The 16,067-nt window shown below is 30.9% G+C and overlaps 1 protein-coding gene across 1 annotated transcript; it reads left to right on the forward strand.

Moving 5' to 3' along the window:
- Positions 1-7,309: 7,309 nt before the first annotated feature.
- Positions 7,310-9,509, forward strand: LOC123887161. The gene is made up of 2 exons (XM_045936450.1): positions 7,310-7,516; positions 8,165-9,509. The coding sequence occupies exon 2, from the start codon at positions 8,185-8,187 to the stop codon at positions 9,421-9,423; it is 1,239 nt and encodes a 412-aa protein (XP_045792406.1). The 5' UTR covers positions 7,310-7,516; positions 8,165-8,184; the 3' UTR covers positions 9,424-9,509.
- Positions 9,510-16,067: the final 6,558 nt, after the last annotated feature.

The raw sequence follows: 16,067 nt of genomic DNA on the forward strand, positions 1-16,067 counted from the left end.
CCATTTCATATCTCCTTAATACATTTTTAAATAGTTTTCTGATTTTATGAATAATTTAAAATGATCTCTGACTGTATGTTAAGTTGGTCAATATATATAAAATTTGTCCATCACTTTATTCAATTATTCTCAATTTAATTTTCCACGTATTTTTTGAAGGACTAATATGAATAAAAGTTAATCTTTAGAAACCTTTTTAAAATATTTACAGAGTCAATTTTTTTTAAGAGTATTTTATAAAGTCATTGACAAACTTATGGTTTATTTAATTTTTAATTTATTTTATTTTTGTTTCAGTTTCACCGGTTTTTGTGAAAAAATTATGATCATGTTTTAACCATTTAGTTTCCAGGAAAAATTGTCTGATAATCTAGAGTTTAATCGCGAGATAAGTAAAGTCGGATCAATAATTGTTTCAACCAAGAATAAAAGTCAAGTTCTCCCGAACGATTCATTTTAGGAAGAACATATTAACCATTTGAGCTCAATGTCTTTGTTAAATTCTGCATTCTTTACTTAAAAAAAATTAATTATTGAGATCTAAACTATTTGAGAATTTTTAAATAAGTTACTAAACTAAAAAAATTGTAATGAAGTTCCTAAACTATTATATTTTTTAATTAGGTCTTTTTGTTAAAGAAATGTTTTTAAGTTAGTGGTAGATTGTTAAGTTAGCGGTAGTTTTTTAAATAATCACTAAACAACAAGTCAAACCATATGATCAAATAAAGTCCTCACAATAGTCTGGATTTGAATTTGTACGACAATGATTTAGACTGTATATTCTGAATTCCCAACACATTACAGAATATATTTAGAAATGTGTCAAAATAGGTAATGAGATTATCTTATTTTATGAAATCATAGGTATATGAAGTTATTTTCCAAAATGCAATAAGAAATGAATAAAAAAATTCCACATTAACCGTTTCAGATATCAAAGGTAATTTTGAAATGTATCTTTCAAACCGTCTTAACGAGTATTTTTGAAATTTTGGTGAAACTAAAAATAATTAAGGGAGTCAATAGAGCAATCTTGTCGTGTATTGGATTCCATTTTGGGTGCAAAGGAACAAACCCAATATAGTCTTGTTTATTTTGGGTTTAAGTCCAACAAATTATTTTACAGGTGGATTTTTCTTTTGGGAACTTTTAATACTCCAGTATTATTTTAGGTACACATCTAAAAAAAACATGAATTTTATGTCATCTAAAAATATACTTTCTAATAAAAAAGAAGAATTTTTAAAAAACATATATGACACGCATATCAAAGATTTCTTTTGAGAATTAGGTCCCCTGAACGCATAGGCACATTTATCAATGTTATGTTATTTTTTGAAGAATATGGTCCTTGAATTGTGTTAATCTTAAAAATTTATTTATTGAAAGTCAGATAAGGATGTAACTTTCTAACACTTTTTCATAACACTTTGCATGTATTTCAATTAATATATATATATATATATATGGGGGCTGCTAATTTAGACCCAGTTGGGTCTAAATTAGCAAGGTGCACCTTTTGAGTTGGACAAAAATACCCATTTTTTAATTTTTTGGAAGAATAGAGCAACAGGGGCATTTCTGTAATTTTACGCAACAGTACACGTGCCCCCACTTCTTTTTCCCCCCCAGGACACGTGGCAGCGTGTTAGTGGACAAGATCAGCGCGCGTGCATCGCACGCGCCGACAAACGCGCGTGGTGCTTGCTGGATGACGTGGAGAGAGAAAATTCTGAAAAAGGCAGGCCACGTGTCATGATGTGATTGGCTGCGTTAATTTTTTTCCATTTTATACTTTAAACTCGATTATTTCGTCGTAAATTAATTTTTTATTTTTTATTTTTTATACCAAAATTCATAATTTTTTTTTCTCTACAAATAGAAACTTGGTTTGTTTGATTTGGACACCGAAAAAAAAACGCAATTTTTCACTACTTTAAACTCGATTATTTCGTCGTAAATTAATTTTTTATTTTTTATTTTTTATACCAAAATTCATAATTTTTTTTTCTCTACAAATAGAGACTTGGTTCGTTTGATTTGGACACAGAAAAAAAAAACCCAATTTTTCACTACCTTAATCTCATCAAATAACTAATAATCAACTTACTGAAATCATTCTACCAGCAAAATGGTTTCAGATTACAACTCTCTGAAACCATTCTACCAGATAAATGGTTTCAGAAGCAAACACAATTAATAAATTACTCACTGAAACCATTCTACCAGTAAAATGGTTTCAGAATACAACTATGTGCAACCATTCTACAAGCTAAATGGTTTCAGAAGCAAATAACTAATAATCAACTTACTGAAACCATTCTACCAGCAAAATGGTTTCAGATTACAACTCTCTGAAACCATTGTACCAGATAAATGGTTTCAGAATACAACTATGTGCAATCATTCTACAAGCTAAATGGTTTCAGAAGCAAATAACTAATAATCAACTTACTGAAACCATTCTACCAGCAAAATGGTTTCAGATTACAACTCTCTGAAACCATTCTACCAGATAAATGGTTTCAGAAGCAAACACAATTAATAAATTACTCACTGAAACCATTCTACCAGTAAAATGGTTTCAGAATACAACTATGTGCAACCATTCTACAAGCTAAATGGTTTCAGAAGCAAATAACTAATAATCAACTTACTGAAACCATTCTACCAGCAAAATGGTTTCAGATTACAACTCTCTGAAACCATTCTACCATATAAATGGTTTCAGAAGGATTTCGGTGTCCAAATCAAACGAACCAAGTCTCTATTTGTAGGGAAAAAAAATTACGAATTTTGGTATAAAAAATAAAAAATAAAAAATTAATTTACGACGAAATAATCGAGTTTAATGTAGTAAAAAATTGCGTTTTTTTTTCGGTGTCCAAATCAAACGAACCAAGTCTCTATTTGTAGAGAAAAAAAAATTATGAATTTTGGTATAAAAAATAAAAAATAAAAAATTAATTTACGACGAAATAATCGAGTTTAAAGTATAAAATGAAAAAAATCACGCAGACCCATTCATATGCTGACACGTGGCTGCCTTTTTCAAAAGCAAAATTTTCTCTCTCCAGCTTATAATCTAGTGTGGCGCAGACAGGATGATCTGATAGATCAGGATGATCTGGGATGTCTGATTGATCAGACAGTCTTAATGAGATCACATCTTGGCTGTCTGATGGAAATCAACGATCTGTAACCATGGTCCTTCCGTACGCGCGCGACACTGGATCCACGTCTATTAATTGTTTAAGAAGGTGGGGCGCGTGTTGTTATGTTTTTTTTTATGTAAAATTACAGAAATGCCTCTGTTGCTCTATTCTTTCAAAAATTAAAAGAATGGGTATTTTGGTCCAATTGAAAAGGTGCACCTTGCTAACTTAGACCAAACTAGGGTCTAAGTTAGAAAACCCTTTTCTAACTTAGACCCTAGTTTGGTCTAAGTTAGCAAGGTGCACCTTTTCAATTGGACCAAAATACCCATTCTTTTAATTTTTGAAAGAATAGAGCAACAGAGGCATTTCTGTAATTTTACATAAAAAAAAACATAACAACACGCGCCCCACCTTCTTAAACAATTAATAGACGTGGATCCAGTGTCGCGCGCGTACGGAAGGACCATGGTTACAGACCGTTGATTTCCATCAGACAGCCAAGATGTGATCTCATTAAGACTGTCTGATCAATCAGACAGCCCAGATCATCCTGATCTATCAGATCATCCTGTCTGCGCCACACTAGATTATAAGCTGGAGAGAGAAAATTTTGCTTTTGAAAAGGCAGCCACGTGTCAGCATATGAATGGGTCTGCGTGATTTTTTCCATTTTATACTTTAAACTCGATTATATCGTCGTAAATTAATTTTTTATTTTTTATTTTTTATACCAAAATTCATAATTTTTTTTTCCTACAAATAGAGACTTGGTTCGTTTGATTTGGACACAAAAAAAAAACGCAATTTTTCACTACCTTAATCTCATTTTATTGTTTACTAAATATGTTACTTGTGTGTTGTAAACTCAACCAACTCACTGAAACCATTATACCAGGAAAATAGTAGATAATATTCTGGAACTTTTGGTGTATTTTATGAAATTTTTGGAGACCTGAAACTATTTTTAGTTAATTAAATGAGATAAAACGGTAATTAAAAACTAATGTTTGCTTCTGAAACCATTTAATTGGTAGAATGGTTGCACATAGTTGTATTCTGAAACCATTTTACTGGTAGAATGGTTTCAATGGGTAATTTATTAATTGTGTTTGCTTCTGAAACCATTTATCTGGTACAATGGTTTCAGAGAGTTGTAATCTGAAACCATTTTGCTGGTAGAATGGTTTCAGTAAGTTGATTATTAGTTATTTGCTTCTGAAACCATTTAGCTTGTAGAATGGTTGCACATAGTTGTATTCTGAAACCATTTTACTGGTAGAATGGTTTCAGTGAGTAATTTATTAATTGTGTTTGCTTCTGAAACCATTTATCTGGTACAATGGTTTCAGAGAGTTGTAATCTGAAACCATTTTGCTGGTAGAATGGTTTCAGTAAGTTGATTATTAGTTATTTGCTTCTGAAACCATTTAGCTTGTAGAATGGTTGCACATAGTTGTATTCTGAAACCATTTTACTGGTAGAATGGTTTCAGTGAGTAATTTATTAATTGTGTTTGCTTCTGAAACCATTTATCTGGTACAATGGTTTCAGAGAGTTGTAATCTGAAACCATTTTGCTGGTAGAATGGTTTCAGTAAGTTGATTATTAGTTATTTGCTTCTGAAACCATTTAGCTTGTAGAATGGTTTCAGAAATTTGTACTCTGAAACCAATTTCCTGGTAGAATGGTTTCAGTGAGTTGATGTAAGGTAGTGAAAAATGAGATTAAGGTAGTGAAAAATTGGGTTTTTTTTTCGGTGTCCAAATCAAACGAACCAAGTCTCTATTTGTAGAGAAAAAAAAATTATGAATTTTGGTATAAAAAATAAAAAATTAATTTACGACGAAATAATCGAGTTTAAAGTATTAAATGGAAAAAAATTAACGCAGCCAATAATAGCGTGACACGTGTCCTGCCCTTTCAAAAAGGTTTCTCTCTCCGCGTCAGCCTTCAGACCACGCGCGCCTGTCGGCGCGTGTGATGCACGCGCGTGATTTTTGTCCAATAATCGCGTGACACGTGTCCTGGGGGGAAAAAGAAGTGGGGGGCGCGTGTAAAATTGCAGAAAATTACAGAAATGCCCCTGTTGCTCTATTCTTTCAAAAATTAAAAAATGGGTATTTTTGTCCAACTCAAAAGGTGCACCTTGCTAACTTAGACCCAACTGGGTCTAAGTTAGCAGCCCCCATATATATATATATATATATATATATATATATATATATATTATTTGTCCTTTAATATTCTGTCAAAAAAATATCTGTCCTTTAATATAAGAATTATTATCTACTCCCTCCGTCCCATATTATAAGAAAAAAAAAATCACTTTTTCATGTCCCAAATTATAAGCAAAAAAAACTAACTTTTATCATTTTCAAGATAAACTTTTACTTAATTTACTTTCACTCTTCTTTTCCCCATAATCAATAACCAATAAAAACTGTTTTTACATCTTCCCATGAAACTTATTTCAACAAACACACAAAAAGTCAACCTTAAAATTATCATATTTTACTTTTCTTAATAAGTGTGAAAATATTTTTTTTGCCTATATTATGGGACGGAGGGAGTACTTCACAGGTAATAAGAAGTTGGTTAAGGGCCCGTTTGGATTAGCTTATTTTTGAACTTATGCAAACAGTTTATGCAATTTTTATACGTTATTTTATCATAAAAATATAATTATCACTAGTTTGAATTTATAAAATAGCATAAAACTTAATCATATTACATAAACTGTTTGCATAAGCTCAAAAATAAGCTCAATTGACATCATATATATTCACTAAGTGCATGTTTGGATTGGTGGAGAATTTAACGAAATCTCAGTGTATCCCCGTGATTTTGACAAAAGTTACACTTTGCAAGTTCAACAAAATTGTCACTTGTGATTACGTCTAACTCAAAAAAATTAATTATTGAGATCTAAACTATTTGAGAATTTTTAAATAAGTTACTAAACTAAAAAAACTGTAATGAAGTTCCTAAACTATTATATTTTTTAATTAGGTTTTTTTGTTAAAGAAATGTTTTTAAGTTAGTGGTAGATTGTTAAGTTAGCGGTAGTTTTTTAAATAATCACTAAACAACAAGTCAAACCATATATGATCAAATAAAGTCCTCACAATAGTCTGGATTTGAATTTGTACGACAATGATTTAGACCGTATATTCTGAATTCTCATCACATTACAGAATATATTTAGAAATGTGTCAAAATAGGTAATGAGATCATCTTATTTTATGAAATCATAGGTATATGAAGTTATCTTCCAAAATGCAAAAAGAAATGAATACAAAAATTCCAAATTAACCGTTTCAGAAGATAGGATCCTATTAAAGGTGATTTTGAAATGTATCTTTCAAACTGTCTTGACGAGTATTTTTGAAATTTTGGTGCGACTAAAAATAATTACGGGAGTCTATAGAGCAATCTTGTCGTGTATTGGGTTCCATTTTGGGTCCAAAGGAACAAACCCAAGATCATTTCTCTCCCAACCCCCCACATTTCTTTTATACCCTCCAAAAATCGCATTTTGCTCCTTGTGGTTTGAAAAAATTTTGCCAAAAAACTTCAGTTTATATTCACCCCAAATATTAGACCATTTCGGTAACTGCAAATCGAACATTAGCATTTTCGGTACACAGAAACCGAACGTCAGCTTGTTCGGTACCTGCGAACCGAAATGTCATAGATTTCGATACGTTGTTATCGAAAATTTCATTGGGTCACTGGAATTAGGCCATTTTCGGCAGAAGTTTACCGAAATAATTGTTTCGGTACCTGCGAACCGAAATGTCCCAGATTTCGGTAAGTGGTTACCGAAGTTTATCAGCATGTCAAATTCCTTCGGTTCGTATAAACCGCAGTACCCCCAAGGGCAAAAACGGAAATTCAATGGGTAGAAAAGAAATGAGGGGGTCAGGAGAGAAATGATCAATATAAAATGACATAAATATCCTTTATATAAAATTAATAAACTAATTTTTTTGGGTGGGGACATAGAAATGCAATTAATTATTATAAGGGTAATAGTGGAACTTATGAATAAATCATGAATCCTTGAGTTTAAGTGTATAGATGACTGACATGTGGTAAAATTAATTTTAATGGCCGAGATTAAAAGCTTGTAATTAAGCATTTGTTTTAATAAAAAATAAATAACGAATGCAATGCATAGAAAGGGTAACGACGTTCAATTCACCTCACCACCTTCCTCTCGCCGTTGCCGCCAGTCTCCGTTCCATTTCTGGCTTCCGCCAAACACTAATCAGAGAAACGAACTCCTCATCACCTAAGTTTCCAATTGAACCAAACCCCACTCTGCACCTATAGATGATGTTTCTTCACCAAAGGTTAGTTAGTTTATTTCTCTTCATTCAATCTTTCAGTTATTATTTTGTTTTGTTTTGTTTTGCTGGTTAATTATTAGCTTCATAAAAAGTTGGATGTGAAAGTAAATTGAGATTGTAGGTTTCTCTTTAAATTTTGGATTTAATATTAAATTTTAGTTTCAAAAGGGAACCCACTGGTGAAAAGTGAAGTTGATTTAGAATAAGTTTTGTGAAAGAAATTGAAAGTTAATTTGAGTGTTGTTTATTCACATAAATGTTTAGGTCCTTATTTTGAGGGTAGAAACAATTTATAGTTACTTGGAGTTGTCAGATTTTGAAATCTATGTTAAGTACTCAATGTGGATTGTGGCTTTTATGTTATTTAGAGGAAAGAATGCTTAACTTAATATTAGTGCTAAATATTGTTTTAATTCAAGTTGAGAATATTAAAATTGGTTGTTGATGATGCTTCTGCTTTAGCCCTCTTTGAAACTGTTCTGTCTCTCATATCATATGTTGTTTTCTGCACTGTACGTACTCTTACTCTTAACTTAGTGTGACTGATAGTTAGATTAGATCTGAAGTCAATTTGAAATATCCATTTGGTTCCTAACTGCAATTGTTTGAATCTCATGTGTGACTGAACCTTATGAATTACGATGCCTGCAGTGATTGATTGAAGCTAGATAATGGATAGAGTTATGAGGCAGAAGAGATTTAAATCTATAAACAACTGCTCTCACTCTGACTCACATCATGATCATGATCATGCAACAAACAATAAGTATATGATTATTCGGCAATGCTCAAATAGCAGCAGTAGTAGTAATAAGAGTTTTATTCTGTTCTCAGAGCTCTCTCAAGACGAGATGCTTGCTATCCTTACTTTGCTTCCTCTTAAGTGTCTGCTTAACTCTGCAAGGTATGTCTCCAAATTTTGGGCTACTGCTATTTCAGCCTATCTACCTCTTAAACCACCCGGTCTTTACGTTTTTAAGACCAGATCAACGACAAATTCTTATTTCTTGAATATTCAAGATCATGTCAATGGACAACCTGAAAGGATTGCTTTGGGAACACCTTCCAGAATGGGACAAGTAATAGCTACTTGTCATGGCATATTACTGCTTTGTACTTTTGCTACACTAACTTTTGCAGTAAACCCCATCCTTAAGTGCTGCTTTAGAATTCCAAGTCTACCCACTAATTCAGGACGGCTCATTTGTAATCGATCTACTATTGCATGTGTTCCTCGCACTGCCAAATTCAAGTTGTTTGTAACAGATGTACTAAATGTTTTGGGGGTCAACTGGTATGTTTTCTACGTCCTAACAATTGGAGTTGATAACACCTGGAAAGAGATAGCTAGAAAAGAAGCTATCCTTGAGTGTCGTTTTATTTGGAAACCAGTTTGTAATGGAGAAAATGATGTTTATTGGATAACAAGGGATGGAGTGACTGTGATGGATGTTGACAGGGAAATTATTATAGGAGAGTATCCACTACCACCTCCACGAGTGGATTCTTCACCGGTTGGGTATTTTTTATGGATGAGAGACCGTCTTTCTTGCATTGTTTTGGTTAAAGGTATTAGTAGAATTAGTAGAACATATCAAATCTATGCTTTGGATTTGGATTTAGGAAAATGGACTCTTTATCATGAGATGGGACCTTTTGATTATGGAGATACATGCGGCCACGTACTGGGTTTGATGTTTCGTTTCTGGATCAACGACCAAATTTTCTTTATAGCACTTACCAGACCACCAGAAATCCGAAAATCATATTCAGCCGTTACAAAGAGTATACTTTTTTGTTACAATGTCAAGACTGGACAACTGACAAAGACTGATGACACTGTAGTGGGCAGTTTTCAGGCATTCCTTCATACCAACACTCTAGTTTCGTTGCCAAGTACTCCAACATAGCTAGGTTTCCTGCTAATTAATTATTTTAGCAATGTATGATGTAGAATGTAATATCTTGAACCAATATTTTATATTTTCATTTTTGACTTCAAGTCTTAAAGATATACTGTATATTTTTTTATCCGCCGCGTGGTTTTTGGAAAGGACATTCTTAAATTAGAATATACTCCCTCTAGTCGACAATGTTGACTTTTTAGATACATTGATTTTAGAATGAATATAAAAAGCAATCATTTTCTTATATATAGGATCAGAGGGAGTATTTGAATATTGGGTTTAGAGTGTTACATACGCGGGTTGGGTTGTGTCGAATTTGGCCTAATCCGTTACCCAACCTGTTCAATATTCATTGGGTTGGGTTCATCATCAAACCTGCACTTTCGTTGTCAAATCCGAACCGAATCAACCCGATTGTTAGTGGGTTGTGTTGGGGGTTGTTCATAAAATTAAAAATAATTTTTTATAGAAAAGAATATATTTTTTTAAAACTTATAAAAAACTTATAATATAATTTAACACAACTGTGACACATTTCTAGCACTCAAATTGAATAAAACACTTTCATTTACCTTTAAATAAAAGTTCATCCATAATCATAACACTTAATAAAATAAATAAGAGTAGTAAATTCTTACAGAACACATTATTTCCATGACTGTGTTGGGTACAGGGGTTCAAAAACTCAAATCCAACACTCAAATCAATTACTTGTGGGCATGTTGGGTTGGACCGGCTTCTACCCGCAAATAAACGGGTTCATGATAAATAATGGATTGGGTTGGGTTGGGTCGGCGGATTACTCCACACCCATGAACATCCCTGTGATTGTCTAACCTTTTCTGCTAAATTCAATTCCCACTAATTTTTCGATCTTTTAATATGTACGAAATAATCAAATACGACAATCGTTATGAGAGGAAAGATCTAACAAATTTGTGGAGAAGACAAATACTTAAACCAGTAATGAATCTTTAAAGTTTAAAATGATGTTTACATCTTAAATAATAATAACAATAACAATAATGACTCCACAAATCCTAGTTCAACTGACAGAAATATCTAAATTGTTAGTGTCAGATGTCATGATCGGGGTTCGAATCCCGGTCATCTCACTTTGTGTGTCCGATTTTTCAACTACTTGTCATTTCGTCTATCTACCTAAAAACAATATCAGCTTGTTTTTTGTATATAAAAATAGGATTCATAAAAAAATTGGATCGTGCGATGCTCTTCATGCAAAAATGTAGGGCTTGACGGTAATGGTTGTTCGTCGTGCCACTAGTTAGCTGGTTTTTTTTTTTTTTTTTTTTTATTGCTTGGGTTGCTCAGCTCAATTGATTGATCATCCCTCGATCTGACTTTCAATTTGTTATGGATTGCTTCTCAACAAGTAGTGTCGAGTAGCGGTACATGTGCCGTTTGTGTTGACGGTCGGTTCATTCGCCTTGTATCTTTAGGACTTCTATTTTATCTTTTAGGATTAACTAGAAGTTGGTATATTTTATGGTCCTACGCTTTTGTGTATATTTTAGGTTACATGGACATAGTGGGGTGGAAAGTACTCCCTTGTTCTCCGTTCAACAACATTGAGATTTTTTTTTCTCTTTCTCTCTCTCTCTCTCTCTCTCTCTCTCTATGTTCTTTTGAAAATTGTTTATGTTTTCTTTTCAATCGTTTATGATATTTATTTATTTATTTATTTGTTTGAGTATGAAAATACGATATACATTTAAAGATGTTACAGGGAATAATGCCATGAGAAGTACTCCTCGTTTTCCATTCAACAACACTGAGAGATTATCTATGTGTTCGTTTTTCTTTCAAATGTTCTATGTCCTTTTTTATTTTATATTATTTAAAAGGTTGTCTATGTTTTTTTTTCTTTCTGATTGTTTATAAAAATATGATATAAAATTCAAAATTTCTATAGATTATAAAAAAGTAAAGTTATATTAATTTTATTATTATTATTACTAAATTAATTTTATTGGGAAGACTATGACTCTGTTTGACAAAAATAGCGGATGACTGATAAGCTAATTGAAGTGTTTAGTAAAATTAGCGGTTCAACTAGTTGATAAATGTAAAATGACATTAAAGAACATTATTAATTAATAGTAAAACTTACATTAATTTAATATTTAAGATACTTTGATGACATTTATAGGAAGCAAAAATATATTTAACCCTATTTATTGAGGTAAAATATTTACATTAATTTAACATTAATTTTCATTATTTTTTATGTGTGATTTGATTATCTTATATTTATTGATGAAATGAAATTTTTGAACATTGTATGAAAAAAAAATTAAAATTTTATTTCTAACCAAATTTGTATTTATCTTCATTATTTTTATGTAGAATATTTATTTTCATTATTTATAAATGAATATTGTATAAATGTATATTTTTTTTTTTATTTACTAGGAGTATATATCATGTTAAAAACAAAATACGAAGGGAGGGGCTGGGTCCGGGAGGGAAAATTTCATTTCCTTCGATTTGTTAAAATGACGATCTCATTGAACGAAAAGCTCGATATGATAGTCAATGGCAGAATAACGCAGCGATGTTACTTAAGGGTTCATTTGGATCGGAAGAGAAAATGAAAGGAAAGAATGTTAAAGGAATGAAAGTGGGTGGAAAGTGAATGAAAAGTTAGATGAATATTTTGGTGTTTGGTAGGAGTGAAAGTGGATGGAAAGTGAGATGAAAGAAAGATAAGTAAATATAAAAGATCATTTCTCTCCCGACCCCCTACATTTCTTTTATACCCCCAAATTCCTTTGGTTCGTATAAACCGCAATACCCCAAGGGCAAAAACGGAAATTCAAGGGATAGAAAAGAAGTGAGGGAGTCGGGAGAGAAATGATCCAAACCCAATATAGTCTTGTTTATTTTGGGTTTAAGTCCGACAAATTATTTTACACGTGGATTTTTCTTTTGGGAACTTTTAGTACTCCAGTATTATTTTAGGTACACATCTAAAAAAACATGAATTTTATGTCATCTAAAAATATACTTTCTAATAAAAAAGAAGAATTTTTAAAAAACATATATGACACGCATATCAAAGATTTTTTTTGAGAATTAGGTCCCCTGAACGCATAGGCACATTTATCAATGTTATGTTATTTTTCGAAGAATATCGTCCTTGAATCGTGTTAATCTTGAAAATTTATTTATTGAAAGTCACATAAGGATGTAACTTTCTAACACTTTTTCAGAACACTTTGCATGTATTTCAATTAATATATATATATATATATATTTGTCCTTTAATATAAGAATCATTATCTACTTCACATGTAATAAGAAGTTGGTTAAAGGCCCGTTTGGATTAACTTATTTTTGCACTATGCAAATAGTTTATGCAATTTTTATATGTTATTTTATTATAAAAATATAATTATCACTAGTGTGAATTTATAAAATAGTATAAAACTTAATTTATATTACATAAACTGTTTGTATAAACTCAAAAATAACATAATCCAAACGGACCCTAATTCCCGTAAAAAAAGTTGAAGAAAAAGAAGCTGATTGATTTAATTAATGTAAAAATAAGTATACGAACAATGTATGGTAGTTTTTCAGAATTGTTATTGTACTACTTATAAAATAAAGAAATAATTAATTTTATTTAATAAAAGGACAAATAAAATTAAAAATAGTAATCTTATACTACTGCTTCCTTCAGTCCTTAATATAAGAAAAAACTCACTTTTTAACTACATTAAAAATTGATGTATCTAGACTATATTATAAACTAAATACATTTATTCTTTAATGTATTTAAAAAGTCAACTTCTTCTTATATTAAGAACTGAAAGAAGTATTTAGAAGACGTAGAGATTAGTGCAGCAGTCAATATTTTAATTTTCTTTTATACATGCAGCAGTCAAATTAATGCTTGACTTTAGAATTGACATATTCATATAGACCTATTTGACCAAGTAGTAATGTTAATGTCATTGCCCCAAACATCTGCAAAGATCAATCGTCTATACAGGGATTTCTTTTTCCTATCGATAATTAAAATGTTTGTGAGCAAGTTTGCTACGTTTTATTTTTGTTGTAAAAAAAAATATTATTATTTTTTTTACCAGAAAAGGAAAAAAAATTATTTGTTTGTTATAAATTTTTAAAAGGTTAAATATAATAGATATACTCGATGTAAATTAATTTTATAAAAATATTTAATAAAAATTGTTTATTTATTTATTTTTTACCATACATGTAAGGGGGAGGAAGTCTTGCATAGTCGCATAGACACAAATACAAATGTATAATGCTATTCAGTAATTTTTTTTTTGGCTTAAATACACTTTTGGTCCCCCTATTTTCAAAAAAATTAAGTTTTGGTCCCCTTATTTTAAAAACCAACTTTTTAGTCCCCTTATTTTCATTTTTTTTAGTTTTGATCCCCATCCTATTTTGGGGTTAATTTTGTTGATGTGGCCTTGTAACTAATGATGTGGCAACATTCATGTGGACAAATTTAATATTCATGTCATTATTATATATTTTTAAATTCAATAAAACTTTATTTATAAAATATTTTAATTGTTAGAATTATATATTCAACTGAAATAATAATTGTTAAATCTTATAAAATATGAAATTTGAAACCCTAATTATCAAACCTTCAACTACTAGAATTTTATTCACCGTCGGAGAGAATCCTTCCTTATGGATTTCACTAATCCTATGGTTTCCGTTCAAACTCAACAATTTTTGAATTTTTAAAAACGAAAAGAAATTAGAGATGATTTTGTGTTTCAATAGAAATTACTCATACTCTTTAAACTATCTATGACTTTGGATGAGTTTGAATGAAAACCCAAAAATTGTTTTAAGTTTGAAGTTTAATTCTAGATTGGTTTTATATAAAGTTGGATGATGATGAAAGTTGAAGGTTCTTGAACCACAAAACTTGCTTTCAATATGCAATTGTTTGATATGAATCAAAGAGGATCATGTCCATGTTGTGATAGTTTGTTTTTTCTTAGGTTTAATAAATTAGAGGTTGTGAATTTTTGGATTTTTTATTTTAATGAACTTTCTTAGGTTTAATTAAATAATTTTATAAAATAAGTTTTATTGAATTAAAAATAAATAATGACATGGATATTAAATTTGTCCACGTGGACGCTGATATGCATTAGTGACAATGCCACATCAACAAAATTAGCCTTAAAATGGAATGGGGGATCAAAACTCAAAAAAAAATTAAAATTGGGCGACTAAAAAGTTGGTTTTTAAAATAGGGGGACCAAAACTTAATTTTTTTAAAAATAGGGGGATCAAAAGTGCATTTAAGCCTTTTTTTTTTGCCTTTTCGAAAAAAAGTATCATTATTTTAAAAATATCATTATTTTTGTAAAAAAAAAATTATTATTAATTTCTTTTACTTTTTCTCTTTATTCATTCATGTGAGTGTGTGCCTAAATACTATGCATTTGTATTTGTGTCCATATTAGACTTTGCATAGGTACAAATACAAATGTACTAGACACAAAATTGTTATTATTTGATGTTGACCGTATAAAATATGAAAGATTGTGATAAATGTGAGAAAAAAAATGTAATTTTCATTTTAGTAAACAAATACAAAATGGATTTTTTTTTCTGTTTTTAAAAAATAATTTTAAAATAATTGAACATCGAAATTTCGTAATTGATTCTCTTTTTCTTGGTAAATCAAGGTGTTTCGGACTAGGCTAAGGCCCAATACACGCGGTCCAATTTCTCCAAATCTAGCTCAAACCACTCATTCACAGAGATTTCTCATGCAAGCCAATGATGACAGGTACAATAACTACTGTACACTTTATGCAGCCAATACACACCCTTACACGTTCACGAGCCATTTTCGTAATTGATTCTCTTTTTCTTGGTAAATCAAGGTGTTTCGGACTAGGCTAAGGCCCAATACACGCGGTCCAATTGCTCCAAATCTAGCTCAAACCACTCATTCACAGAGATTTCTCATGCAAGCCAATGGTGACAGGTACAATAACTACTGTACACTTTATGCAGCCAATACACACCCTTACACGTTCACGAGCCATTTGGATTTATCTCAACGACTATATCATCACCCTCGACATTTGTTGCTTGTTGACACAATCTGTTATAACAGTTTCCCTCTATATAAAGGCGAACTTTGACGCCAAGGTACACAATTCAATAATTTTCCCTTTCACTTCGAATCATATACAAACTTAAACGTTGGAATATTAACGTGTCCCCACCATGAGGCACTGTACCAGTATACCTAAAGCATATCGCCACGTCTATTTTAAATCTCACCATCAACGTCATCTAGTTCTGCCTTGCATAGATCACAAGGTATTTTTTTTTTTTCACATGCACCGGTAAAAGATCATACAATATACTTAACGACTAAAATATCCAAATTGTGAGGCATGTCTTATCGCTTGAAAAATTGAGAGTATTTACACTTAACAATCAACATGAATAAACTGCATATATTTTGCATGTGATACTCATATACTAATTTTTGCTTCACATGCAAATCTATTTATGTTGTTTATTTTTATTGATTGATAGATAACTGCTCTTAATTCTTTAAGAAATAATTTAGGAGAAAAAAAAAAGCCAATATTATACCACAT

This window comes from Trifolium pratense, linkage group LG5 (genome assembly GCF_020283565.1).
Source record: "Trifolium pratense cultivar HEN17-A07 linkage group LG5, ARS_RC_1.1, whole genome shotgun sequence".
In the NCBI taxonomy this organism is placed as follows: domain Eukaryota; kingdom Viridiplantae; phylum Streptophyta; class Magnoliopsida; order Fabales; family Fabaceae; genus Trifolium; species Trifolium pratense.

Coding starts and splice junctions, on each gene's coding strand:
- LOC123887161 (XM_045936450.1), top strand. CDS start 8,185: ATGGATAGAGTTATGAGGCAGAAGAGATTTAAATCTATAAACAACTGC.